This window comes from Numenius arquata, chromosome 8 (genome assembly GCF_964106895.1).
Source record: "Numenius arquata chromosome 8, bNumArq3.hap1.1, whole genome shotgun sequence".
Classification (NCBI taxonomy): Eukaryota; Metazoa; Chordata; class Aves; order Charadriiformes; family Scolopacidae; genus Numenius; species Numenius arquata.
The window spans coordinates 24,357,259-24,384,801 of record NC_133583.1 but is presented as its reverse complement, the minus strand read 5'-3'; the positions used below and the strand labels follow the sequence as shown (position 1 = coordinate 24,384,801).

General features: G+C 51.6%; 1 protein-coding gene across 1 annotated transcript; it reads right to left on the bottom strand.

Annotated features, from left to right (window-relative positions):
- Window positions 1-1,350: 1,350 nt before the first annotated feature.
- On the bottom strand, window positions 1,351-26,048 carry CSNK2A2 (casein kinase 2 alpha 2). The gene is made up of 11 exons (XM_074151991.1): window positions 25,945-26,048; window positions 25,585-25,696; window positions 14,923-15,024; window positions 14,067-14,117; window positions 7,979-8,038; window positions 5,785-5,868; window positions 4,626-4,736; window positions 4,313-4,414; window positions 3,893-3,993; window positions 3,059-3,207; window positions 1,351-2,857 (listed from the first exon to the last, which is right to left on the bottom strand). Exons 1-11 carry the CDS (start codon window positions 26,046-26,048, stop codon window positions 2,781-2,783), a joined length of 1,053 nt encoding a protein of 350 aa, XP_074008092.1. The 3' UTR covers window positions 1,351-2,780.
- Between the last annotated feature and the right edge of the window lie 1,495 nt (window positions 26,049-27,543).

Genomic DNA, 27,543 nt, shown 5'->3' with positions numbered 1-27,543 from the left:
CCTGGGGTGCAGAGGCAGAGCCCTGTCCAAGCCCCATGGCCTGGGAAAAGCAGGTACCAGCATTAGGTACCAGCATTAGCACCCAGGCCACCACCCAGACAGGCACCTCCAGAAGAGTGTGGGGGCATCAGAAGGTACACCTAACCTCACAAGGTACACACCTCTGCTGGCGATGATTTTGCACAACTAGTTCTCCTCGCCCAGCCTGTCCTCGCAGGGCACCGGGAACAGCTCACACTGCCAGCATCCTCCAGTGTGGCCAGTCCTGCTCCCACAGCTCCCCTCCCACTGAATACTCCTCCTCATATGGTTCTTTTAAAACTTTTATTCAGCAATATAGAATTATTTTTATTATAATATAGAACTGTCCATTGTGATACTACATCCCCTGCCACCCCCATACCCTGTCAGAGACAGGCACAAGCTGGGTAACTGTGGTCCATCAAAGGTTGGGGAGGGAACAGCCAGAACAGAGAAAGGAACAACTAACCAACAACTGCTTTGCACACCCTTCACGTTTCCACACTTTCTGGGTCAGGACGAGCTCAACAAGGAACCAAAGGCAGAAGAACCTTTAACACTTGGAAGGAGGGGCTGCAGTCATAGAGAGAGGAGTGCCGTCCAGCCAGGCACGCTGCCCCGCTCTCAGCCCTGCCCGTGCCGCACAGTCTGCCCACCGTCGCTCTGCACACACTGATAAGACGTTTGATTTGGTTCTCATTCTGCTTATGGAAAATTGGGAGCAACAGCATTGGACCTGAGAAGAGATGGGAGGAGGGAAGTGAGCGTGACAGGGCACTGCTGGCTTGACACAGAGCTTCTCCAGCCCCAGGTGACGAGGAGATGGCTCGGCCCACGGCCCGCCACTCCGCTCCCAGCCAGGCCTGGCCGCATCCTCCATGCAGCAGTTGCATCCCAGGGCGGGAGGAAGGAAGAGCTACTCCCTGGCTCAGCACGTCTTCAGAAAGAGTCATCCACCCAGGCTGAGAGGAGATAAGCATGTGGAGAACCCCCAACTTCCAGCCATGCGTCGGTAACTTCTCCTCTAACCAGCCACGCACCAGACAGGCTGAGACCGCTACCCCGGGCACTGGCTGTCCAAGTCCCATGTTCCAGAACAGCCAAACCCCCGCTGTCCCCAAACCCTGGCATCTCCTGTGGAAGTGGAGGCAATCTGCCACAGCGAAACTCTCAGGGCTGACAGCGGGAAGAACTGCAACCAAAGACTATGAGATCCCAAAATACTCAGGCAAGAGGGGCTGGAAGAGCTAACCTAACCTCCTTGAGGAGGCAATGCCTTCGGCTCTCACTCTTTCTGGCTATCCCATAGATTTGAGACGGCAGACGTTCAGACGTATAGATATTTATTGGTTTCAGTGAATTATACAAATGGATTGACCTGCTATTGATGCCAATAGAACTTTATTGGAATATGGAATGTAAACAGATGTTTCAAATAGAAACATTGCAACCTTATAAAAAAATTAACTATTTCAACAATGCCGCAGAAGGAAATTCTGTGTTTAGGTGCTGGTGGGAAAACACTATCTCCAGCTTCTAGGTTTGAGTGTCACCAGAACCACTTGATGAAATTACACACAGAACAAGTAGAGGAGGCAACTGTGAATCGTGGGGCTATAAAGCCATCGAGGGATCTGATGAAAGAACCCGCAAGATGAACCCCCCACCCCCCACAACAGGATCAGCACCCTGGAATTCTACAAATGGCTGACTTTGTTAAACACTACGTGGGATCCCAAGTCCTGGATCAGTAGCTGCACAGCCCCCTCCCCAACAGACCACGCCACTGTTTGCTGATCCTTCGCCCTCCCCACGCTCTCCCGCCCGGCCTCCTCTCACTCTTCCATCCTGCAGTGCTGGACCGAACTGCTCCAGAGCTGTGCTCTGGCACCAGTTCTCATGGGAGCCACATCATGAGGTACGTGGTTGCACACCTATCACAAGCAGTCTTGCAACACTGACTTTCTTGAGCTCAGTAGGAAAGTCTGGATAGTCCCTTTGTGCTCCTGCCACAAGAGCGGCCCCCATTCACCAGTTTCCAAAGCAGGTCTATTGAGTTTCTTCTCAGAGCGAGCCTTTGTCAAACACATCCGGAGGGAGGATCTCACCTCTCCCCAGCAACTCAGATCAGCACCTTCATTTTAATGCTCCAAACCAATCCTGAGATGCTGCTGGGTTTGTGGGTTGTTTTTTGTAGAACCTCCCCCCTCCCCCCAATTGCCCCTGGCATTCGCAATTGAAACTGGAATTCAAGGGCCAAATTCAAGCCCAGAGTGAGCAGTAGGACTTGGAGCTCAAAACAGAGTTGCACCTGCTGACCCCCAGCCTGAATTTGGTTCATCCAGTCTACAAGTCAGAAAGGCATGTTTAGAAAGAGGCATGCTAAGGGCTGATGGTGGAACGACCAGTTTGTCTCCACCAGCATGGTGGGAAAGGCTGGACTGAGAAGGAAGAGAAGGATCCATAGAGATGTGAACCAGAATCAGTTGTGTTGAGCCCTGGGGATATCACTACACGTTTAGCTCTTGTAAGACCATTTGCCCAGGGCTTTGGTACCACAGGGTTAGAGTTAACATTAACCACAACCACCAGAGAGGAACTGAGGTTTATGACCCCCCCCCCCCCGGTTAGATTTCTGCCAAGTATAAAGGGGAGGGGAAGGAAGGGGGGGGTGTCCTTGGTTCTTTGCCCTTCACTGTGTGACTGAAGGTTTTGCTTTTATTTGTAAACATCTTGAATTACCCGTCGTTTTCCAGTCTTCATCGTGCTGTTGTCAGGCCACTGGAGAGCACAGCATTTTCTGAGCTGGGTTGGGACTGCTCCTTTACCACTGGATCTGCAGGAGATACAGACCAGGCAGGAAGGGGAAAGAGCATTTAATAAAGCGGAAGCTCCACCCTGACAAACCGTTCCAGAGAAACTGCCCTTAGAACCCACATAGCTGCTAAGGCTTTCACAGAGCAGGCAGCCAAAATTTGCCCCCACAACCCAAGATCCCTCTCCATCCCAGCTGGCCCCAGCTTTTCCACAGACTCACAGAAATAGGGGTGCTCCATCGCCTCCTTAGCAGTCAGCCTCTGTTGATGGTCATATCGCAGGAGCTTGTCCAGGAGGTCTAGGACTTCAGGACTGACCAGGTGTCTGTTCTCACTGTGGATGAAGTTCTCCCAGCGCTTCCGGGAATGCCTGCAACGGGACCAGCTGTCACTGGCCAGCTCTGACCAGCACAGCAGCACCCAGAGGTCCCAGAGGAATCACCTGCCACTACCCAGTTCTGAGAAGAGATGGCTGTGACAGACACTGCCCACAGCTCCTCCTTGCACAAGCTACTGCTCGGTAAGCGCTTGCCCAAGGCGGAAAACCCTAGTATTTAGGTACACAATTGTGTGGATGTCCTATGCCTGGGAAAGGCACAATATTGCACATTCCCTTGTCTACAGGGACTAGAAAACAGCATGCAGGGTGACACTCTCGGGACCAGAAGTGCTCTGGCTTGTCAGCCAGCCTCACAGAAGCTGTCCTTGCTACCCCATCCACCTCTTGTCCTATTCAGAAATCTCAACTGGGAAGTTTTGAGCCCCTCAGCCCACACTCAACTCCAGTGCCTACGTCTCCACTTCTAGGATGTCAACGAGCAGGAGAAGGAAGAAAAACAGGGGATGGCTTGTGGATCATGGGAGAGGCAAAAGGAAACAGCTTGCATTTCAGTGGCCTCCTGAGATGATATGAGCAGCCAAATGGGAAGTCTGCAAGCAGCACTGTGACCCAGAAGATCAAAGCAGGCCTTTGCTGAGAGTCTTTCAAGGGGATGGACATCAGTTTATCTCCCTCTCTGTGTGGAAAAAAGCCTGCATTTCACTTCTCCACTTACTGGCCCAGGATATCATTGAAGTGCGGGTCCAGTTCTATGTGGTACTTCTTGAGATACCCATACAGCTCATCTGTGCCCAGGACCTTTGCGATGCGAACCAGCTGGAACAAAAGGCATGTTGAGAGAGAGCAGAAGGGCAGACCACCACTCTTGCAGAGGCAGAGCTGCCCAAATCTTAGAGCTCTCCTTCTGGAAACATCCCAGATGGAAGGAATATCTCCCCTGAAACTTGTTTTTGCAACACATGCAGAAAACAAGTCTCCTACACAAGGCAGTAAAGCATAACCCCAGATGGCTTAACTAAACACATAGCAACATCCTCCCAGCTGGTGTCTGATCCCCAGAACCTCCCCACTATACACACAGAGATGAGGCAGTGACAAACGTCTCAAGAAACAAGCCAGGTAGCAAAGTCTTTACTTGGTCATAATTGTCCTGGCCATGGAAGAAGGGCTCCTTTCGGAAGATCATGCTTGCCAGCATACAGCCTAAACTCCACATGTCTAAGCTGTAGTCATACATCTAAGGGGAAAAAGGAGAAGCTGTCAGAAAAGGCACGCTCACCACAGCCCGGTTCCCCAACTGCACAGGCAGCCTCAGCCTTTTCACTTCACAGCCAGCCTCTTTCCAACCCAGGCAATGCCCTGGCAGGCAAAACCAGACAACCCGAAGGTGGCCAAAGTGCAACCAACAAGTGGTATCACTGGCTAGCAAGGAGGAGGCAGACTCTTACTTGATAGTCCACAAGGAGCTCCGGTCCTTTGAAGTACCTAGAGGCCACACGGACATTGTATTCCTGAGCTGGATGGTAGAATTCGGCCAGACCCCAGTCTATGAGCCGCAGCTGAACATGCAATAAAGAGACACAGAGTCAGGAGCCTCAATACGAGCCACTTAGGTGAAGCTATGTTGGCCAAACCTCTCAATCCTGTGATGTAAGTGTGGAGCCTGGAGCCTGGGTTGCAGGGAAGTGCTCTGAGGACAAGAGATGCTCTCAGCAGTGCTCTGGTCAGGCTCTTCCCTTTCCCCCATCACCAGGTGGTGGGACAAAGCCCAGCTAGAGAGCTCCTCTGCCTCCTGAGTCCAAGGACACTGTTACTGCTGGGCAACTGGCTCCTTACCAGAACCAGCAGCCACATGGACAGGTCACTGCATACTAGGGAACAGGCAAGAGCCAGCTGTCTGATCCTGCTGTTTAGAGGGGCTGGGCTGAAGGCAGTATTGATTTTAACTGGGAGCAGGAAACGAGGTAGGAGGGGGCCCCACCACATCCTGCAAGGCAGACCACTTCCTCCACAGCCGCAGGGATGGATGACCTGCCGTGTTACTGAAGAACAGCAGGTCCAGTAAGAGATTTCCCCCACCTTATAAACCTTGCCTTGCCTGCAGAGACACCGCTGATTGAGAGGGATGGACCTGTGGACCAGCTGCTGCAAATCCCAGGTCCCTGAGTAGACAGGGACACATAAGACCCAATGAGGTACAAGTACCAGGATGGGGTGGGGAAGCTCCCTGTACTGCCCATTTCCATGGTAGTGAGCTGGGAACAAACGTTTCCCGTGATCTAACTAGCATGCTCCTGAAGTGAGGAAGCCAATGCAGGACAAGCAGGCTGTACTACAGGAAGAGCTTACGTTCCCTGGGTAAAAATAGCCACGTGTGTTTCACACAAGGCCACCCTTCTTCTGGCCAGGGCCTCTGGACCCTACTGCCACACCTCCCCAGGTGGAGATTAACAGCCCAGACCTGCTCCTCTCAGCAAAGAAACCCGGTGTGGTGAGCCAGTAAAGGTTAAAAGGGTAAGTTCAGCTGCCCAGGCTACGGGTATAGAGGCAGCAGAATTTCAAGTTTCCCTAGAAAAATCCTGCTTGTAAGCCCTGGTGCCACAGTACCTTTTTCTGTTGGTGGTCTATCATGACGTTGTGGGGTTTGACGTCCCTGTGCATGATCCCCATGCTGTGACAGTAATCCAGGGCCTGGCAGACACATGCACATACATTAGACACATCTGTAACCACAGGCACAGCATTAACAATATAACAGACAGTTCTTGGCTAGGACCACGAGTGCCCCATCCACGAGGAAGTGCTGCAACCCTGGCACAAGCAACTGGCATTTTCAGCACGTGATGAAGTGACAAGCTGGCAACTAGACTGTATTGATCTCGTGTCCCGCTGCAGTCCTGGAACTGTTCCCTGCAGAGTCTTTGAAGAACACAATGCAGAGAGGTGACCCACCTGATGACAAGCCCAATGCTCCAGCCTGGGCAACCCTGTGCTTCCTAGGTCACACTCTCTTCCCCAGAAGGGGATTATTCTTACACGCCTATAGTTTTATGGCCTTCCAGTGCAGCTTTCCAGTTCTGTCCCAAAACACATTGAGCTAGAAAGTCACCTCTGCCCTGTTCATTTAAGCCGAATGTGCACTTACAAAAGGCAGGTGATAACATGCGAGGGAGGGCAATGCTGCTTAAAGCTTGAAGGCAGGAGCACCCCAGCTCCATGACCTTGCACCGCCCCCCCCCACAGCTGTTCCCTTGAGCAAGGGAGTGAGAATGTTGTTTTCTCATCTCCAAGGGGAAGGGAGATCTATCCATCAACATCTATCAGATGCTCTGAGATTTCCAGCAGCACGGAAGGAGGGTACAGCCTGCAGTCATTCAATATCCAAGACATCAGTGCCAGGGAAGTAGCACTGTCCTTAGGCCCCTGCCAGTGGGAGGCAGAAGAGGTAATAGCTTCCGTCACAGCAAGGCCTCAGGGGATAATCCCTGTAATGACGTGAGGCCTTGTAACCACCAGAAGTCACAGCACTTGGTAGCCCTGGGACCTCCAGTACAGGAGATCTACAACAGGCTGGGCAAACTGCTTCCAGGGATGAGGCTGTTATGGTGTCTTGCTTGTCTCAAGGCTGGATCATCTAAACCCCTCAATGCTAATCCTGGGCTGCCTCAGGCTCCTTCCAATCTTCAGTAGGAAGGTTTTTCCCTTGCAGACAGGTGCAGAGAAGAAAGCCTTCCTCGAGCCCACTAGATCTATCTCAGGAGGTGTCCTGTAATCACCAAGTCCTGGAGAGCAAAGGGCTTCCCCTAGCCTGTCCCACTCAATTCCAGAGGCAGGGGACCTGCTAAGTGCCAGCCCAGAAGTCCCGAGGCGCTGCTAGGGCCTGACACAGCCAAGCTCCAGCGGGTCAGCACAGAGCAGCCCTGGGATCAGCCAAAACCTGTAAGGGCTCCTTAATGCACTGCTGGGCCCCATGTCCTGCAGCCAGAGACCCCAGAGAGGCAGCGCAGCAGATCTCACAGATCTGCCACGTGGCTCCATCAGCATTTCCATGGGGAGGTGCAAGCTAGGCTAGTTAAGAGGAGGTACTTAAGGCACTCCTTGCCCTTCATCACAGGGGCAGAGAAAGCTTTGGTTGGGAGGTCTCAAAGGAAAATAACAGGCAGCATAACCAAAAGCTTTGTTCCGTAAGACCACATCCATGGAGTTCTGTGACCACAGGCCACCAGGACAGCCAGCTTGTTCTTGAAGTATCCTAGATCCCCCACCCAGAGACAGAGGGGATCTAAGACCAAGTGGGCAGAAGTCACCTTCTGGGGCTGTATTTGAATACTGCAGCAGAAGAAAGCCTGGAGCTAGCAATTCCTGTCCTCCACTGTCCTAAATGTGCTAAGTAGTCCCCAGTTCCCCAGCCCTGCAAACACCTCTCAGTGTTTGTCCTGGGTCTGGCTGGGAGGGAATCAATCGATCTTATAGCAGCTCAGCGGTGCTAGAGACTCAGGGAGAACAAGCACAGCCCTTCCTGGCAACTAACAATCACAAACACTTCACGGGGAAAGAAAAGACCCCAGAGAATCAGAGACTCTTTAGAGGTGACCAAAGGTCCCCACTTTGGCTGTAATACCTCGTAGCAACAAGCCAGGTAACCAGATCTCTTCCCAGACCTTCTCGGGTTATGAGACATGGATTCTCATTGAATTCTGCATTGAACACGAGAGAAGTAACCGCTTAGTAGTATAGCCCCACTACTGCCACTCTCATTCCTGGTCTCCCCATCCAGACTGCCATATACAATGCCACTCACCTTCAGCAGCTCATACATATAAAACCGAATATCAAAGTCTGTCAGGATCTGGTACAGTTGCTGAAACAGATTTGGAAAGGGAGGAAAAAAAAAAGAGAAAAAATAAATACTCCAGATATGGATTAGTTTTGTTTCCTGTACCCCACCTGCCTCCAATCACTGATCCCATTCCAGACCCCTGTGAATGCTGCCACTCTCATGGGCTGCCCTTGTCTCAGACCTGCCAGGGCTACGCACTAGGAAATCCAGAAAGACCTCCTGTGAAATGCTGCTGGGATCTTTCAGACCTGTCATGACTTCTTTCCAGTGGGAGACAGGCAGGCTGTCTGTCCAAAGAGAAGACAGCAAGCCCTTCAGAGCGTGTTGGAGTTGGTACAGAAGATTTTGACTCTGCTCACTTGCAAAGTCATCACGGTGACTTGACAACAGGGGTAAAAGCATTCAGAGCAGGGAGCCTGGAAACACGTTCGCAAGGCTTCTAAGTGCTCAGGGTGGGGCAGAGAGAGGAAAACATTAACCTAAAGAAGCATGGGATGGGGAAACACGAAGGGTAGAGACAGTCTCAGAGCTGTGGAGGCTCCCCTCTATCCCAGGATAAAGCCTAATGCAACTCAACAGCACGGAAATGCTTGTGGGGCCGAGGAGAGCACAGCTTGGAGTCTCAGGGAAGTGCTTGTTGCCAGCACACACTCACCATCCTCCTCTCCTCTCTGTCCTTCTGTGGCTACTCATGCAGAAGTGACAAAGATCCAGGGTGCACTTTATCCTGCACCATGCCACCAGCACCATCACTGAAGAACTCATCATCCTGCTGCTCCCACACCAGGTCACAAATGGCCCCAAATTTGCCTTCAGCTCTATACCTGTCATTGGCAGCGGTGCCAGCCCGACCCCCTTGGGCTGTGCTCTCACCCAGGGAAAGCAAGGCCAGATGCCAGGAGAGGGCAAGGAAGGACACTCACAGGGCAGCAGCAGGACCAGACCCCTCTGCCCTTTCCAACAAACAAGGATCATCTCACAGCTCAGTCAAATCACTGATTGCATCAGCACTGGAGCCAGCTGCCCATCACAGGCACCACTTGGCAGCTTCAGCAAAAATCCCAGAGCAAGGGATTGAAATCCACATTCCAAGAAAGCAGCTCTGGCCTCGGATCCCCTCCAGGCCCATGCCGAGATCCTCAGGATCCTGCCTTACTTAGGGCCAGATCCAAACAACCCCACCACCCCCAACGCTGCTCTGGGAAATCATCCGACAACATACAAGTGTCACACACACAGAGCTTTAATAGCCTCCAGGACACAAGCTGTATTATATTCTCATGAGCTGGGATGATCCTAACGCTTCAGAGCAACCCACTGAAGCAGAGAAGTGAGCAGGATGCAAAAAAGACAGCCACAAACTACAGCATGGACAGAACTCCTGACTGGGTTGCGCATGGCTCTGATGCATGACCCAGGGCCAGCAGAGGCCAGCTGAGCCCTTCCAGGAGTTTGTTTAAATGGCTTGCTTAGGTAACAAACACTACAGGAGGACAGAGACACTTAAAACCTGTCTTTCTGGGAATCACCACCCTGTTCAACTTCACCTGCAACATCAATGCACCTGGGGAAGGGGGAGCACAGGAGAGGCAGTGCAAGAACAGGGCTATTTTTCCATTTTCCCCATTCCCTGGCTCCTCTGCCTCTCACTGCCCGTAAGCAGGAAGGGGATGGAATGGAGGTCACCGATGCCTTTCTTCTCAGGCCCACAATGCTGTCACTTCTCCAACTCATAGCCTTCAGCAGAGGCAGCCATTGGGCAACCAGCTTTCAACAGACTACCCTAGAAACCCAGCACCTCTGACCCTCTCACTGTGCCAAGGCCAAGAGTATGGCCAGCAGAGCCCCAGCTCTGCTTGCTGGGGGGAACAGTGCCTGCAGGAGTGCACTCAGTCTCACTGCAAGCAGCCGGTGAACACAGGTGGGCTTTGAAGGACAGAACCAAGGTTTCCACTGCAAGTGGCTCCCGCACAGCAGCTTTGAGAGTGAGCTCTGAATCCCCTCTGCCCAGCCTAGCAGGGGAAAGCAGACCCCTCCTCTGCAGACATGTCCCATGTCCCAGCTCTTACAACTGTTTCTTTGGAGTAGAACTATCAGAAACATCACTGTGGGGATCACTCAGACCCAGCTCAAACATATGCTCAGGTAGTAGCCAGCACTCAGGATGACACAAGGCCTCAGAGACCTGGGCTGGTCTCTGTTCTCCATACAGGGCACAAGGAAAGGTCAAACTCACCCCTCGGCCCCCTCCACCCCTCTCCAGCTTTCAGTGGTATTTTGTCACATATCATGTAACCAATGGTAAACTAATCCTGTTAGTGCTCAAGGAGGCAGAGACATGCTTCCCCTCTCCATGGGGCTGACAGGAGTTAAATGCTTATTCTTCTCCCTTGAGTGAGCCACACAGCTGGCTACCTGCAGGAAGCATCTGCAAAGCAGCAGGATGGCTGCGAGGAGCTGTTGGAGGAGAGACACTGCTTTGGAGTGCAGGGCAGACAGCAGCAAAAGAAAAGGAAACAGCTCTCAAAGCATCCTGGCCTCAGCAGCCATGCAAGGGAAAAGAATCTTTCAGGCTTCTGCATTGCGTATTCAGGGCAACAACTGTTTTTTAAACTAACCTTGGATGTACAAGGTTAGTTAAACGCTGGCACATGCTTCCCTCACAACTTGGCCTGAAAATTCAGAGGTGCACGCAAAGTAGAAGATTTCACTCAGAAGTCCTCTGTCCCCACAACTCCAACAGGTTGAACATCCTCAAGCAACCATTCACTGCTCACCGTTCTTGCCCATCTCTTCTTCAGCTGCAAGCCTGCTAGTACGTTTAAAGAACACAACAGCAAACCCAACTTAGCACTGCTCCCCAAGACCTGGCTCTGCCCCCCCTTCCTCCCCCCCCCAAGGGATTTGCCTCTTTGGGGCAATGAAAGGCACAGCACCACAAAATATATGACAGGTGACGGTGGCTGAAGGACAGGCATCTCGTTTCTAGTTTGAAATCAATTAGCAAAAGACGTTTAATTTAACTGATGGTTACTCAATGGACTGCGTGGCTCAGCAGTGCAGCTATTGTTTAAGGAAGATGACTGTGGGTAGCTTGAGTGCTCACAGATGATAAGCAATACAGCAGGTCTGAATTGAAACACGAGCCCCATACACAAGCTGCCGTCCTCACACAGCAGAATACGCATATAGCCTAGATACAATTCATCATCCCTGCAAACACAGAGCCGGCACTTTCAGAAGGGACCCAGTCAGGTAATTTAAGAAAATGTGATTAGCTCTAGGGAGGTATCACCTAAGTCTCCTGTTTATACCACCATTTAAAAATAGCCAAACCGTGTGGAATATAAGCTTGCACTTCTGATTCAGAATTGTCCACAGCCATGGCTTAGGCCCCACAGAACTGCAGCTTCTGCCCATCACAGAGAGCTGAGGAAACCCAGCTGCCATTTTCATGGGCGCATGGACATGAATAGTGGCCTGCCACTGGAATGTGCAAAGGGGTGAAAGTATTAACATTATGCAAAAAATAATAACGTTGAAGGAAAGAAACTTCCAGAAAGGAGACAACTGAGGAGACATCCAAGCTAGTGAGCAACTATTGCCAACAGGCCAGAGAAAAACACAATTCTCTAAAGCAGTCGGCAACCCTCTGCTATACGTGAGCTGCCCTGGGAACCCCCTCACACCCACGGAGGGTGACATGCCAGCGAGGTGCATGGGACTCATCAGTACTGCTGAATCCACAAGCCAATGCAGAGATGGGCAGATCAGCAGCAGCCACCTCAAAACAAGAAGAGGTCCCTGTCACCAGGATCAGCTCATGTGTCACAGAATTTGGCTGCCTGGGGAGATCAGGACTGTAGAGCAGAGGAGACAATGACCGGGTGCTCTCCAGCTGCACTTCAGAGCAAGAGAAGACAGCTTGGGAGCCTCTGTATATAAGATACCCATGGGCACTTGCGAGTAGCAGCAGCTCTGTAACCTGCCGGTTAGCTGCAGCCCCAAGGACCTACCCAAACAGGCAGGAGAGCTCATGGGAGTGTAGCTCAGCCCACACGCCCCACACATAGCTAGCGAAATTCAGACATCCTGCATGCCCTGGGGGACGTGCTTGCATTCCCAAGTCAAGTTATTCCTGTCTTGGTCCAATCAGCATCAAAAGCATCAATACTTTCTAAGATTTGCACAGCTGTGAACCTGAACTTCCTCCAGGACCCAGGCTTTTTCCTAGGAGTCTAGAAATGATCTGCTGCAAACTCATATAGTTGTTTCTAATGCAACAGCCAGAGCTGAGCACTGCTGCGGCCAGACCAACGCTGCCTCACTGGCTGCAACAGTGACCATGTCAGCTCTCACAGTGGCTGGGACTGCTGACCTGCCATGGGCTCCAAGCCCTGCATTTTTATGTTAAGAGTTCCTGTTGGCCACCAGCCTTAAATTACTACTTAACACTCCACTTCATAAATGTATTTCAGTTACTGAGTGATAGCTTGAATGATAATTTTTTCCTCTAAGGACATGACAGAGTGGTGTAATCACATTTTGACTAGCAGACACACAAAGTGATCCTCAGCAAGGTGTGCTGCTGCCCCTATTTTATATTTTATTTTGCTGCAACAACCTATTTTATCTCAAGCCATGTATTAAAAATAAATATGAATAAACAAAAATTTTCGAAATAGTTAAAAGCTTCCAGGATCAGCCTTATGAAGAGTCCCTGGGTCACCAGGAGAAGCATAGGGGCACATTCCCAACATACCTGAGGCACTGGAATAGCCCAGCTGATGCCATTGAAGCCCAGACAAACCAAGCCTGCTTTAATTAGCCCTTGAATGTCACCACATAGCACTCCTGGCTGTTTCCTTGATGGAGGCAACACTCGATCTCCCCACCCAGAGCTGTCAGGGCAGACGCTGTTGCAAGTTACTATTATTCTAGCCTCTGCAGTAAGTCTCTACATGAGATTAAATAGCACTAAGACCACCACTGCCAGCGCGCTCTGGCTGTGCACAGGTTCCCACCCAGCAGGACTCAGCACACCAGACCAACCCCAGAGGGATGGAAAACACGTGTGCTGCCGTGCAGGGCTGCAGGTGAGATGGTCCTTGGGCCAGCTGACAAGCTGCCTCCTGCCACCAATCCCAATCCAGGGTCCTTCTCTGGGTGCTTGGTGTATCTGCTGAAGCTGCATCCTGTAAGGCATGCACCTACAGGAAGAAAAAAGCACCATCCCATACCATGGAATGAAAGAGATTTCTGAATAGTGCAGGAGGGAATGGCTGCTGGCTTTCTAATGGCAACTGCTCAATTAATTCCCCATCACTGACTTAATGACTTAGGGTAAAGATTCACATGGGGGAAGCAAAGATACCATTAAAATAGGTGTGGTTGCTAATTATATATCCCTTTTATGCATCAGTTGCTTCTGCCAGCCAGCAGCATTTCAGCAGCACAGGCAGTTGTAACTGCACTCAGACAGAAGGACCCCAGTGTCAGGGAAGAGTGTAACCACCTGGAGTTCCACAGGAATCAGAAAAGCCAGGGAATACCCTGCAGCCTCCAGCAAGCTCTAAAGATGTATGCAAGACTGCTCACTCCTCTGCTACCAGGCCCAGCAGCAGTGGGAGACATGCTCTCCAGCCTCTGCCACCCCACAGTCCCCAGGTCTGAAGGATTCCAGCACAAATCGGTGCCACCTGCTCCATCAACTGCACTGCTGTAAATAGAGCATCGCAGCACAGGGATTAACTTGGGTCAAATATATAGCACAGCAGTAATTACTAAATTGAGAGGGGAGTAACAGTATCTAACCAGTTGAACTTACTCCTCAAAGTTGGGAGGAAATTCAGCACACAAGCTTTTTACTCCTTCTCATCTAGAGCTTATTTACAGGTTTCTGATTTACATGGGAAAATGAAGGTGAAGCTGACAGAAGTGAAAGCCCCAAACTCCCCCCATAGCTCTGGCGGAGTATCTGACAACCCAAGATCACAGCACTCTTAGCAGAAATGGGAAGCCTCCCCCTTCCACCCTTGGGCAGACTCACCTTAAAATCTGTGTTATTGATGTACTCAAACACCAGAGCAGGGGTCTTTGACTGCAAGAGAGAGAGAGAGTCATGGTTTAAAACACCCTCTTGACCTTTATTTGCTCCAAGAGACCTGAGAAAGCTTTTGCTTCCTGCCCAGCCCTTGCTGAGGAGAGCGGGGCAGGAGCAGGACAGTGAGATGCAGCCCTCCTCTGTCAGCGGGCAGAGGCGAGCTCCACTTACACCCCACGCAGCAAGCACCAACTTTGGACGGTGCTGCTCCTCCCCATGCCACAGAGCAGAGACAGCACTGGGCAAAAGGTGTCACCAGGGGGTAAGGACTTGCAGCCCATCACAGGAGGAAGGTCAGCCAGGACTGCCAATGCTATAGCAGTGTCATTTTCTCTTGGTGGCTGCCAGCAGGCTGAGAGTCACAGACCCCAGCCAGCTGCTAGTCAGAGCTGGGAATGGGGTAACTGTGGCAATGCAGACAAAGGATACAACCTCTGGTCACTGGGCAGGACAGCAACCAGAAGGATAAGAAGTGATTAATACCCCATTGCCCTGGCAGATACTTATGTTCCTGTAGCCTTCCAGCTTCTGCCTGGCATCTGGCTCTGTTTTCTTACAGCAAATCTGTAGGGCTACAAAACTTCTCCCCCATCAGCCGTGGGAAACTCACAGAAGGGGTGTAAAAGAGTCTGGGGAACATAAGCCCATCCAAACAAACCCACCACCTCAGGAGACCCTCATGAGCTGGACACCACTTGCCCCTGGCTGGCACGAAGGCACAGACAGCCCCTAACTCGAGCTGAGGGCAGGCGCTGCCGCATGGCTTCTGCTCACCACCCCACCGCAACACACAGCCACCTACCACTGGATCCTTGACAGTGTCAATCAGGTTAATGATGTTGGTGCCACCACGTAAATTCTCCAGAATCTTAACCTCACGTTTTATCTTCTTTTTCTTCACTGGCTTAAATAGACAAAAGAAATTAGAAGTGAGAGCCCTTTCAGAAATTAACATTGATTTCTGCCACCGATTTTGATTGGATCATATCATCTCCCCTCTTCTCTCTGCTCCCACCCTCACAAGGGAACATTTTTAGCTTCGAAGAGGAGACAGACACCTTGCATGAACTAGGATTTCCCCCTCATCAGTGAAAGCTTTCCACTCATCAGGGGAAAACTCAAACTGCTCCAGAGAAACAACCACAATTGTGACTCCAGTAACTGTGGTTAAAAGAGCCTTGGCTGCTATATGGAAATCTCAGCACACTCCTGTTACGCGTTTATAGCCACAGGACAAGCATGGTGGACCTCAGATCTCAGCTTTTTTTATTTTTTACCAGTACAAATAAATTTTTTACTCCTTATCTCAACCCATTTCCCAATGAGTACTTTAATGCAAGGAAATGACAACCTGAGAGTCTCCCAACAGCAAGATTTCTAGTAAGCTTAGGCACTGCTGTGCCTCATTATGTGCATGTATCTTTCGCAACCACCCTGAGAGCACAGACCCAACTGCACAGCATGCCATTGCATCCATATACCATGATTATTTTTAAAGCTTACAAACTTTTAAAGTTTTTGACTCCTCCTTGAATCTGCGTAGTCCCAGGAACTCCCTTTGCAAAGTAGGCTTTTCTCTGGACATCACCCTGCAGTGAGTGACAAAGAACAGCTGTTCCCAAGGCAGGGGCTAGGAGGCTGGGTTTGCTTTTACGCTCTCCTGATCCCGCGGTTCACTTCAACACAAAGGAACGATCATTTCTATAACTCATCCACTCCCAGCACAACTCTAGCTGTGTGTCTGCTTGAAAGGAAAGGCAGCTTAGAGCAGCTAAGAGGTGAGACTGTTTTAATGAGCCTTGGTTAGCGAGCAGTGTGGGCATCACCGGCTACAAGTCACCGAGTCTAGCAGCCCTTCACTGCAGAGCTGGAACATCCCCTCCTGTGCCACCAGTAGCATTGCAGGGACATCCTGCAGGGACTGGTAAAGCCCTTGCCCTGTCTGTGAGGTTTGCTGATGAAAAGACTCCTCCCCTTCAGACATTCAGCTTTCTAAAACATTCACGATCTGTCACAGAGTCTGGTGTGTGAGGAGGGGAGTAACAGGGCATGGCAAAGAGGCACCTTACCAAAGTGGCCCATGTTATCAGATGTCTACGTGAAGGACATGGAGCCTCAAGCGCTCAACAGCTCATGCTCGCCACCTTGCCTCTGCAGCAGCCTCCCACTTTGATGATGGCTGCAGAGCGCTGATGGGGCAACTCACACTCCCGTTACAGGTGAATCCATGGCAATCCCTGGTTTCAGACCCCTCGCAGGAACAGATGAGCAGACGGGAGAAGGAACAGAAGCTTTTTATATAGTGGGAAAATATGCCATTTATACAAGTGATAAAATATGCTGTCTTTCTAGGCTCTTCAGGTGGCTGAAACCTTCAGATTCAAATCCTACCCTTCTCTTCCAAGTTAAAAGGCAGGAGCTAGACTTTCAAGCCAAAAGATGAGATCTCAGCCTGAAGCAAAGTGCCAAAAATAACAACAATACTGGCACAGGGAGCATCAGCACCTCATAAAGCCACCATGGAAAACGGCAGCAAGGTCACCGCAGCTGTCAGCCAGGGCTGGAGCGACACAGGGCAGGGTTCACTGGGGAGGGGGCCACCAACAGCCCTGGGGCAGTGCCCAGACATGGCTGGGGCCCAGACATGTCCCATGTCCCACATGGGAGGTGGGACAGACAGGGAGAAGCAGCCAGAGCAGGGAGATGAAAAACAGCAGAAGTAAGGGCTACATTTCTGAACCTGAGAGGAAGATGCTTCATTAGGGACTAATTTCATTTATGTCAGCATGGGGACAGACGCCACCCTTGTGTCGCCTACATGCACTGATCTTACCAGAAGGCCAGGATGGAATTAGAGAATGTAATGCAGTTACTCTGCTCATCCAGAGAGGCAGATGCACACGCAGGCTGTTTTCCAAGGCACTTCAAAGAGGGAGCTGAGCTACTACTGTCCTGAAGGTGCTCACTGAATGGCATCACAGTCGGTCTGCTGCCACACCTGCACTTGACTGGGAGCCGAAACAGTGCCCAAACACAGCCAAGAGGATCCAAAGCCCACTTTGAAATACCTTTTCCTTTGCACTGTTGTTATTTCAAAGGCCTTTTGCATCAGCTGGGTAGGGGAGGATATCCCTCTGAGATTTCCTTCTTCCGTAGCAACTACCACTCCCACTGGGGCAGATGATCTTGTCTTCCAGTCACTTCCACGTGTTTCCACCTTTTTCAGGATGGGAAAATGATGTCCTGCGTGATCTCCACAGGAATCTACCCCTACCTACAACACACTTACTAAGTCTTTTAGCAGATAGAATCAGTGACTTCTTGAAAAAAGGAGAGAAGAAAGCTGGTCCTTTTTTAATGAAATGCCTTCGGGTAATCGCCAACAGCAGCATGTCCAACATCACCGAGGGAAGACACTCCAGCGAACGCTGGCTCAACACAAGGGAGAGGGAAGAGCTGCTGGCTGTTTGCACGTTTTCCTGCTGAGCTGCAGCAGCAGCAGGGAGCTCGGGCCAGGCCGCTCGTGCGTGGCTGCACAACCTCCACGCCAGCCACCAGCCAGGGCAAGGGCCCTGCAAGCCTCTGGGCAGGGTGGGAGCACAGCAAGCCCTGCTCGTTGTGGGGCCATAAGCAGTGCATCGCCAGAGCGCTCTGCTGCCGGCAGCCAGTGGTCAGGACAGGGGTTTCCACCACTAGGTAAACAGAGATGAGGCGAGGAGAAATGCCACAGGCTGAAGTAATGTTGTCAGAGGAAAAGCTACTGCCTGGAAGTTTCCTCAGAGAGCAATGCAGGGGAACGGAGGATTTCCCCATTGCAGATTTGCAGGACAAAACAGTAGTGAGCACTGGCCTCCCCCCCACCCCGCACAGCTTTCCCCACGCCAGCCTGCCCAGCCACACACCACCTCCTACCCACATGCCCACACCACTGCTCCAGCCACAGCTGCCATTGCCATCTCTACCCAAGAGCACATCACCGGGGCTCAGATTTTACCCGGTAACTAATTCCAAGTGTAAGCTCTTACATCTGGGAAGTCAGACACCTCGGTGCAAACCACTCCAGCACATGGAAACCGTCCTGCACTGGAATAAGCGCCCACAGCCACAGAGACTGCTGACTCTCCTCCTGTCCCCAGACCCCAACACTGCTGAAACCACGGGCAATCAGCAGCATATCATATCCTCCAAGCATCAGGATTAAGTCTGGGTTGCTGCAACTGTCTCTCAGTCACCCGATCCGTCTCTCCAAGGATGTTGACTCCAAACACACATGGATTAAATGTGAACTAACTGAAGCTATTATGGCCTCCAACCATCTGCCTCTCCCAGCAGGGATAGCTTCTAAAACACTAGCCCTTGCAGCCAAAGTATTTTAACAGTACTCATTTAAGGCTATTTTATTAAACCAGGTATGAAGAGCAGCATTTCAGGTTGTTTCCTACATGGCTCAGTCCCCCCACCACCCTGGAGATGGGGATTTCCAGCAGAGGAACGGAGCAGTCACCTAAGACAAAATTAACTGCTTCAGAGTTTGATCCACTTGCGTTTAGCAAGGCAACGCTTTATACAGGTGCAGACTCCCAACTCCATCTGTTCCCACAGCAGAGGCATTTCAAAGCTTTCCTCCATGCTATGATCCTCCAGCGACCAGTCTGAGTCAAACCCTCACTGCAGCCTTTCCCTCCAACACAGGCTCCAACAGAGTCCCTCTGCTCTATAAAAACACCTATTTCCATGAAATCTGTAGAAACCTGACAGCTTGGAGACTTCTGTCGCATTTGACCAACCAGTGCAAAAACTACCGTGGGGGAGGAGGGGAAGAAAGGCTGACAGACAGCAGGATTGCATAAGGCTTGTCTCCATAGGAAACCAGGCTAAAATACATGTCTGGGTTTAACTGTGTCTACGATGGGAGGGGTTTAATTACTTCAACTGCAGCAGTACCCTTAAAGCAACATGACTGTCTCACACAAGCCAGTTTTCCAATTTCCCAGGAAATTGCTTCCTCCCTCGGGCAAACTGGAAGCGAGATGGCTGTAGACGCTGGAAACAAAACACGCAGCTCGTGGCTGTCCACTTTGCCCAGAGCAGAGGGACAAGGTGAACTCCAGCCACATGAATGAAGATGGTCTCTGCTGGACCTGGCTGTTCTCCCTCGACTGTCCCCAGCTGGCTACCCTTTGCTCCAGGCTTCCCACACTACCAGTCAAAAGGATTCCATGAGGGTGCTTCAATCCACTTGAAAGTCAGGCAGAAGAGACCTGTGCTGTCCCAAATCAGGGAGCATCATGTGATGCCATCCCTCTGCAGAGGTAAGAAATGGCACAGGATAAGTAGTTGCTTTACAGTCAGGTAGATGCAGAAAAAAACACCTCTTTGTGACTGAGAGATCAGATCCTGGGTCATTTTCCATGAGATCATGTAAACTTTTAAGCAGGGAAGGAGTCCAGCTGCAGCAAACACCAGCTGGGAGAATTAACATTGTTTGCTAAAATAAACCTTTAAATACAAGGCTGCAACCATCACTTCCTGTCTTGAACAAATAAATGGCTGCCTGGTTAATCATCTTTTTGCTTGGTTTATAAAGCAAAGGGAATACACTCTTCTGTCAGATGCTTCAGTTCCAGCCTTCCCCAACAACCTGGGGACCCATGGCTTGAATTCAAGCAAACAGAGGAAATAAATTTGTTACCCAAAGTTCTCTGCGCATTTCCACACTGAGAAAGAAAAGTAGCAACCAGGAAGTCACGTGAAATACGAGTTAAATCCAAAGCATAAAAATCATTTTACATTAGCCAAAAGCTGGCAGTCAGGCAGCGCATACACACTGCCAGCTGAGGAGCACACGTGCTCCTCTGAAGGAGTCACAGAAGGTGCTGGGTTTTGCCCAGCAGGTGTTCTGAGAAAGAACTGGGGTCAGCACAGCAGGGGAGAAGGTTTAGCAGTCAGAAGATACAAATCTGGGAGAAACTAAAGTAATTTATTCCACCATCCTTAAAGAAAAAGATCTATTCTTTGCTCATCAAACCTGAATAGCCTGCAAACACCACGATGCTTCCAGTGAATAAGCAGGGAAATCTCAATAGACAACGTTCAGGAACAGCAAAAGGCTTGAGCAGCATCCTTATGACAGGCTTTTAACATTTAAAAGCTCGCACTAGAAGCTCATTTGTCTCTAGCAAGTATTATTGAAAGGATCACAATGATCAGCCTATGAAGTGCAAGCCAATTGCTCAATAGGAAAATTGGCTTCAGAGCAGCAGTGCTTATTTTGCCAGACATCAGCTGGGAAACCAAATAATCATATTCAAAAGACTTACAAAATCAAGGAGCCCACTTGTGTTAATATTCTGTTGGTTGTTTGCATCTTACAACTTCCATTATGGGAATTCGAACTTTCCCGAGCTGCTCTTGAATTTTAGAAGAGAGGGGGGAAAGAAACTACTCTGAAACTACTACAATGCTTTCGCTTTTTTATTTAAGCTCAGTAGAATATACCAGCACGTGTTTTGAGGACAGTGCCCTTCTTTCCTCCAGAATGCCCCTCCTCTCCTCATAGTGCATCCCAAAACGGCCTTTCTGGGGCTTCAGAACTGCCCACAATGCACCAAGACATCTGCTGTCAACTAAAAGGGAGATGGAGAAGGACTAAGCCCCGACCCTCACAGCTACAAGGGATGAGAATCTTTCACTCAGGCTCTGCCCCAGGCCACTGCTCTGCCCCCACACACTGCTGAAACTCACCCTCCTCCTCCTCGCAGGAGCTGCAGCTTAACAGCTCACCAGTTCCTGGGTGCTAGAACACCGTCACAGGAGTTAGCAGCAGCATCTCCAGCCTCTGCGAGACACCCAGTACTGTTTCTTGGTCTCAGCTCCAAACAAGGCCGGACTCCAGCAGCCAACTGTGCCAAGCACAGTGTGGGCAACTGGTGTTGAAGAGAGAAGAGCTGTGTGCCCAGCATTCTTGCAAAAGGGCTCATTTCAAGACTGCCAGAGGAGGAAGTGGGCCAGGGAGAGCTGATTCAGTGCGTGCAAATGCAGGAGGAGCAAGAGACACAGACAGCTACCAGGAGCAGGCATTGAACGGCTTTGGTGGAAGGTCACCGATGCAGTCAAAAGCTCCAGCCTGAGGGGCCAACATCATCCAGCCCTATTTCCCTGTGCAATCCCTTCTGCACACCAGCATGGGAGTCATTTCAGCCCCCGTCTAGAACACGCTCATGTATGTGGGCTCTAAAGCTTTTAGGGACAGAAGAAAATTTACCAGACCCACATGGCTACCTCCCCCAAATGGTTCTCTAGCTACTGGAGCGATAATTTGAGTTCAGCACTGGAAGGATCTTGTAGCAGTGCCTGGTATGAGCAGCAGCTCTGGAGGGTTCACACAGCACAAAAGGGGGGACAGGGGAAAAACAAAGCCAAACAAACAAGAATGCACTTGTGAAACCATGTACATGGTTGAAAGTTCCAGTTCATGGACTCAGCACAGAAGGACAAAAGCCACCAAAGGAGAAAGGGGTTATTTCATCACTGCTGCAGAGCCTTCATTTCACTGGTCCCTCTCCTTGTAACTGTATTTTCCCCTAACCTCCACCTGTGTGTGCTGCCTATGCAGATAACAACCATACAAGGAGACAAAACAGTCTCTTTATGTGATGGGTTCAATGCTTTGCAGTCAAGTAGAGTATAGACACACACACGCATCAGGAAAGGAAGAGGACTCCCGCGCAGGGCTGACAATATGGATGCTGTACTCTCCGTACTGAGCAGACACTCAGATGGCAGTAGCTGGTACAAGAGAATAGGCTGTGAAGGACGCTGCGGTATAGCCGAAGCTCACCAACAGCCATAACCATAAGTAACTAACAGCAGCATTCTTGCCACAAAGAATGACCCACAAAAGTTACGAGCAACGTGGAAAGTTTATCTTTGGCTTTTAGAGTGGCAACTTGCAATGCTGTTCACATCTCCCAGGAACACTTACCCTTGAACAGAGGATTCCCTTTTAAGGCATGAGGCAGATGTTTTGGAGCCGCATTAGCGGAAAAGCAAAACAAGAAGTTCATCAAAGAGACAGCCCAAAGGTTGCAGACTGACCTCAGCAGTCCACCAAAAATCTAAATCTATGTGGTTAGATATGAAAGAGCAGAACTGTGCTTTAGATACCTGCATTGGATGTAGATGACACATGACTCACTGGAAACAAGGATGTCTTAAACTTCCTTTGTAGATGCCAAGGAATGTCAGACCTCATCCTGGGAGTCAAACCTTAGCATCAAACTTAAGCAAGACACAAAAGCATGTACAGGACATATTCACACATTCCCTCTTCTTGGCTTGGCCCTCCCATACGCATGCAGTAAGCATTCCCACAGCTGTACCGAGGCCAGTCAGATCAAATAGCCCACAGCAGCCTCCTACACCAGCTAGGCACTGCAGGAGCACAGCTGCCGGCTAACTCCATGCCCTGCTACCCCAGAGGGGTAGGAAGGTCAGCACAGAGCAGAGTCCTCCACTACCTACCAAGACGACTTCAGCCCCGCGGCTTTTTTTTTTGCTGAATCTTTGCTCCCTGAACAGGTTGAAAAGATAGGGAGTTGTCCTCTGCTTCGCTTCTCAAGATAAAAACTTTTGGAGGACACCTGGCATGGGGTGTCTTGTGTGACAAACAAGGGCTCCTGCCTTGCTGCTTTGCACACACTGGCCTACACAGTGCATCCTGATATCTGGCTGCAGTGGAGTGAGTAGCAACCTGCTTGCTTCGTTTGCCTTTTTTTAAAAGGGTTGCAGAATTTTCCTGGGAAAAGGGAAATTAAGAGCATCATATTTGCAAAGAAAGGCACTTGACCCAGGAAATGGTAATGTTATGGTCATCTGCATGACCTTAATTCTGCTCCTTTGCTGACAGATGTTATGACCACAACATAGTGGCAAGAGCACATCCCATTTTCCTGCAGTATTATGCCTGGTCCTGCACTTGGGGTAGCAGAACAGAAAGGCAATGCTGGGTGTGCTGGCTACTGGCCAGGGAAATGGAGCACCTTGCTTTATGCAAGCCCAAAAGGCCTGGGGCACTGTGATACCAACCAGAGCCATTAGCTCCCTGGACTTGTCCAATGCTAAAGTCTTCACAGGGCACTTAAACAAGGCAAGTGACTGCCAGAAGAGGAAAAGCAGTTATATGTTCATGCAGCACTAGACTAGGACCTATGCTCTAGTCTCAGCTTTGTCGAGGCTAAGGGACTTGCCCAAAGTCACACAGGAAATCTCTGTGGCTCAGTTCTGCATCAGAGAAAGGGTGATAAAATTTCCTGACCTCTCTGGAGGAGGGTATAAGATGTTCAGGTAGCACAACATCAAAGAAGGGGAGAAAAAGAGGCAGGGGAAGTACTTGCTACATGCTAACTTGAGCTTAGTAAGGATAAGCTGCTTCAAAGAGCAAGGCTGGGAGGAGACACCAGTCACCTCCCATGAGGTACAGATACTAAAACAGCGACTCTTGCTAAAAATCACTCTAACACATCACATAAATTGTCCTCTCAAAAAGCTCTTAAAGAGGAAGGAGCAACTGTGCTGAACAGCCACATCCATCACCGAGCAACAGTCTTCCCCTTTGTCCCACCCCTACAGCCACACAAAAACCTGAAGTAGGTTGTGTTTCCCACCTCACAGGACCCAGCCTGAGAGACCCAGACTCTTTGCTAAGGCTCCAATGTAGATATATGTAATTGCATTCACATTTAAGTCTAGCTACAGGAAACCAGAGGCACTTTCCAGAGATCAGAGTGATGTTACTGCCACACTTCACAGGTTTTCATAACATACACAAGGCGGTGCTCTGAAACTCACTTTTCACTGACACACTTTCCACAGAGAAGAAAGTTCATCTTTATTTATCTGGACTTTCTGCTTTTCCTTGCTCACTCGAAGGAATGCCATCTGCATGTTAATACAAGTAGGGGGAGCTAGGGGAACTGGTAGCAACACCATCTTCTTCAAACCTGGGACAATCTAGTCCCTTGCTCTCAGGGAATCAAGGCAACCTAAAAAAAAAACCAAACAAATTCCAAAACCACATAAAAGCATCCAAAGGAGGGGGAGGCCCAAACAGTATGCCAGAGATGCTCAGCTTGGTGAGGACACATGAGCCTCACCACTCTATCACCCAGGCTCAGCCACCGGGCTCTCCTGGACGGCTCACCTGGCCACCACCTTGACCACAGCCAAAGCAGAGGTGTGCATACCTCCTCCCAGAGACAGATGGGAGATCACATCTTGCCTAGGGGCGCTCTTGGACAAACCGTGACATGTTCTCTGGGAAGCCAAGGAAGATCCCAAGGAAGCAGGCACAGTGAGCGAGTGGGGATATCAGGAGAGACAGCTAGCCACACCATCCGAGGGGATCTAGCAAATGCCCTAAGGCTACAGCCCTGCAGAGAGACACATGTGCTAAGTAGCTGCTAGTCTTAGGGGCTGCAAGGGCAGGTTAAGCTCAGACACCCCCCACACACACGCTGCCAATCAACATGTGCCCAAATTCTTAGAACACCCATGGTCAGACACCAGCTCCCATGTGCTCTTGGGGAACAAGTGACATGTGTTGCTAGTCCAACAAGTGACAGCCACAAGTGTCAGCCAAGCCAAAACCAAAAGCACCTCAACTCTTAACTTTTCATTTCTGTTTTTTTTTAACACCCCTGTCTACCCCTAGATGAGCAAGGCAGATTGCTGCTAGGACACTTACCACAGCTTGCTGTGAGCCTGCTGCTTCAGCGCCAAACATGTCCTGCAGCGTCTAAACCCATGCGTTCAGCCACCCCAAACAACAACCTGTTACTGCTGCACAAGGGTCCCCGCAGCCTGACTCCACTAGGGCCAACACACCAGAACACAGGTCACTGACACTGCCAAAGTTCAGCCTCCTCAACTTTCATGGTGGTTTTGGCCTGCCTGTGGTGAAGTTCTTTTCCATGTCAGATCCTCTAAAAGACCAAATATAAAATTTTGCCTGCTTTTTTACCTGCTGAGCATCCCACAGCCTGGCTCTGAAAAGGCCACACACCAGCTGTCTAGAGGTTAACAGGATTCCCCCCTCCAGGCTTCACATTCCTGTTGACATGGCAGTCCCTGGGCTGTTTTAGACAGGCATTACCAGATACGATTTACCAAACGCAGGCAGTACATGCAATGCTGTTCAAATGTCAGGACTCGCCGCTCTCCTCCTCCACAGGATCTCTCAGCCCAGAGCTATGCTGGAGAGGAGGGGTGGAGACATCAAACATCTCTACAGCACGTGGGACACCACATGCATTTCCAAATCCACCATCCCAACGTCCTTAACTAGACAACAGGAGTTTTGGGGTGAAGAAGAAGATCCAACAACCCTTTGGCCCTGCCTAACCCAGATCCTCTCCTCATCATTTCCAGCCACCGCAAGCCCCTACACCATCAACGGGACACTCACCTTGAGGATCTTCACGACGACCCTCTCGTTGTTGGTGATGTTGATGGCCTCGAAGACCTCACTGTACTTCCCCCGCCCGAGCTTGCGAACCAGCTGGTAGTCGTCCTGATTGCTGCGGGCACCAGGGGAGAGGAGGAGGATGATGATAACTGACAGGGCAGCAGGCCGGAAGGGGGGAGGGTACGGGGACGGAGGACCCTCTCCCAGCCCCCCCCTCAGCCGCCCGCAGCCCCCCGGGGACACCCTAAAACGGAGGGGAGGGGCAGGGACCCCTCCCCGTGAGGCCCACGGGAAGGTGCGGGGCCGCCGCCGGCCCGGTGAAGGGGAGAATGGGGGGGGTTTCCCCACGGGGCGCTTTACCCCCAGCTCGGGACGTGCGCCTCGTAGTCCCAGTACTCGCGGCTCCTCAGGCTGTTCACCTCGGCGTACACCCGCGCCCGGCTGCCGGCGGCCGGGCCGGGCATGGCGGCGCCGGGCGGCGGCTGCAGGAGGAGGAGGGCGCGGGGCCGGTGCGGGAGGCTGGCGAGGCGGGGCGCAGCGCGCAGGAGGGCGGCGGCGAGCGGCGGCAGGGCCAGGCCGGGGCGGGGCAGGGCCGGCCCGGGGGCGGCGGGCGCGGGGCCCGCGCGGAGCGTGCCGAGGCCCGGGCCCGGTGCCGGCGGCGGCGGCGGCGGCTGCAGCCTGGGCCGGCCCCGAGCGCCGCGCAGCCAACCCGGAAAAGGCGCCGCCGCCGCGAGAGGTGCCCGCCCGCCGCCGCCCGCCGCGCAGCAGCGCCCCCCGGCGGCGCGGAGGTCCGGCCCCGCGGCGCCCGCCCGCCGGGCGGCTGTCGTCACGCCTCGTCACGCCCCTTCCCGCTCGCGTCGCAACCGTCACTCACCCGTGGGGCCGCCGTCGCCCCTCCTCCGCCCGCCTCCTGTCGGCGCCTTACCCAGCCCCCCGCCCTCTGGCACCCGCCCGACCTCCTTCTGTCCCCGCCACGGCTTCGTCGCATCACGCTCTCGTCACCCCCCGCACCCTGTCGCAGACTCTGTCACCTTTGCCGCCCCCGTCACCCCCCCCCTCAATCCTGTCACAGCCCTGGTCAGGGCTCTGTCACACCGTCACCCACCCCCCCCAGCTCCCCACCATCACCCACCCCCCCACCCACACACACCGCCCCCCTCCCCGGCACCTGCCACAGCCCCTGTAACAGTCCCTCATTAACCCCTGTCACCCCACCACCTCACCCCCAAGGTGGGACCTTGGATGGAGGAAAGGCTTCATGTTCCTCTGGAGGGACTTCGCAGAACCACGGGCTGGCTGAGATTGGAGACACCTCTGGAGGTCATCTGGTCCAACTCCCTGCTCCAGCAGGGCCACCCAGAGCTGGCTGCCCGTGACTGTGTCCAGATGACTTTTGAATACCTCCACGGATGGAGACTCCACAGCCTCTCTGGGCAACCTGAGCCAGTGCCTGGTCACCCCCACAGTCCAAATGTCTCCATTTCAGAGAGAACCTCCTGTGTGTCAGTTTGTGCCCATGGCCTCTAGTCCTGACACTGGAAACCATGGAGAAGAGCCTGGGTCCATCTTCCTTGTACCCTCTCTCTGGTCCCTCAGTCATCTTCATGACCCTTCACTGGGTTCTCCCCAGTATGTCCCTGTCTCTTTTATACTGAGGAGCCCAGCACTGGACGCAGCACTGCAGGGGTGGCCCCACCATTGCTGAGAAGAGGGGAAGCATTTCTTTCCTCTAACTCCTGGCAATATTTCGCCTAAAGCTCCCTGGGACACCATTAGTCTTCTTCACAGCTGTTGTTCAGCTTGGTGTCCACCAAGACCCTCAGTCTTTTTCAGCCATGCTGCTTCCCAGCTGGGTGGCCCCCAGTGTATATTGGTGCCTGGGGTTGTTCCTCCAAGGGACGGGACTTTGCACCTCTCCTTGTTGAGGAGAACTTCAGGAGGTTCCTGTCAGCTGATCTC

Bases quoted from the DNA above. Each gene is read 5' to 3' on its own strand.
- CSNK2A2 (XM_074151991.1), bottom strand. From the start codon at position 26,048: ATGCCCGGCCCGGCCGCCGGCAGCCGGGCGCGGGTGTACGCCGAGGTG. The intron at 14,118-14,922 runs GTAGGTGGCTGT...TCTCTCTTGCAG, and splicing joins ACACTGTCAAGGATCCAGTG to TCAAAGACCCCTGCTCTGGT. The intron at 8,039-14,066 runs GTGAGTCTGCCC...AATCTGTTTCAG, and splicing joins TCAATAACACAGATTTTAAG to CAACTGTACCAGATCCTGAC.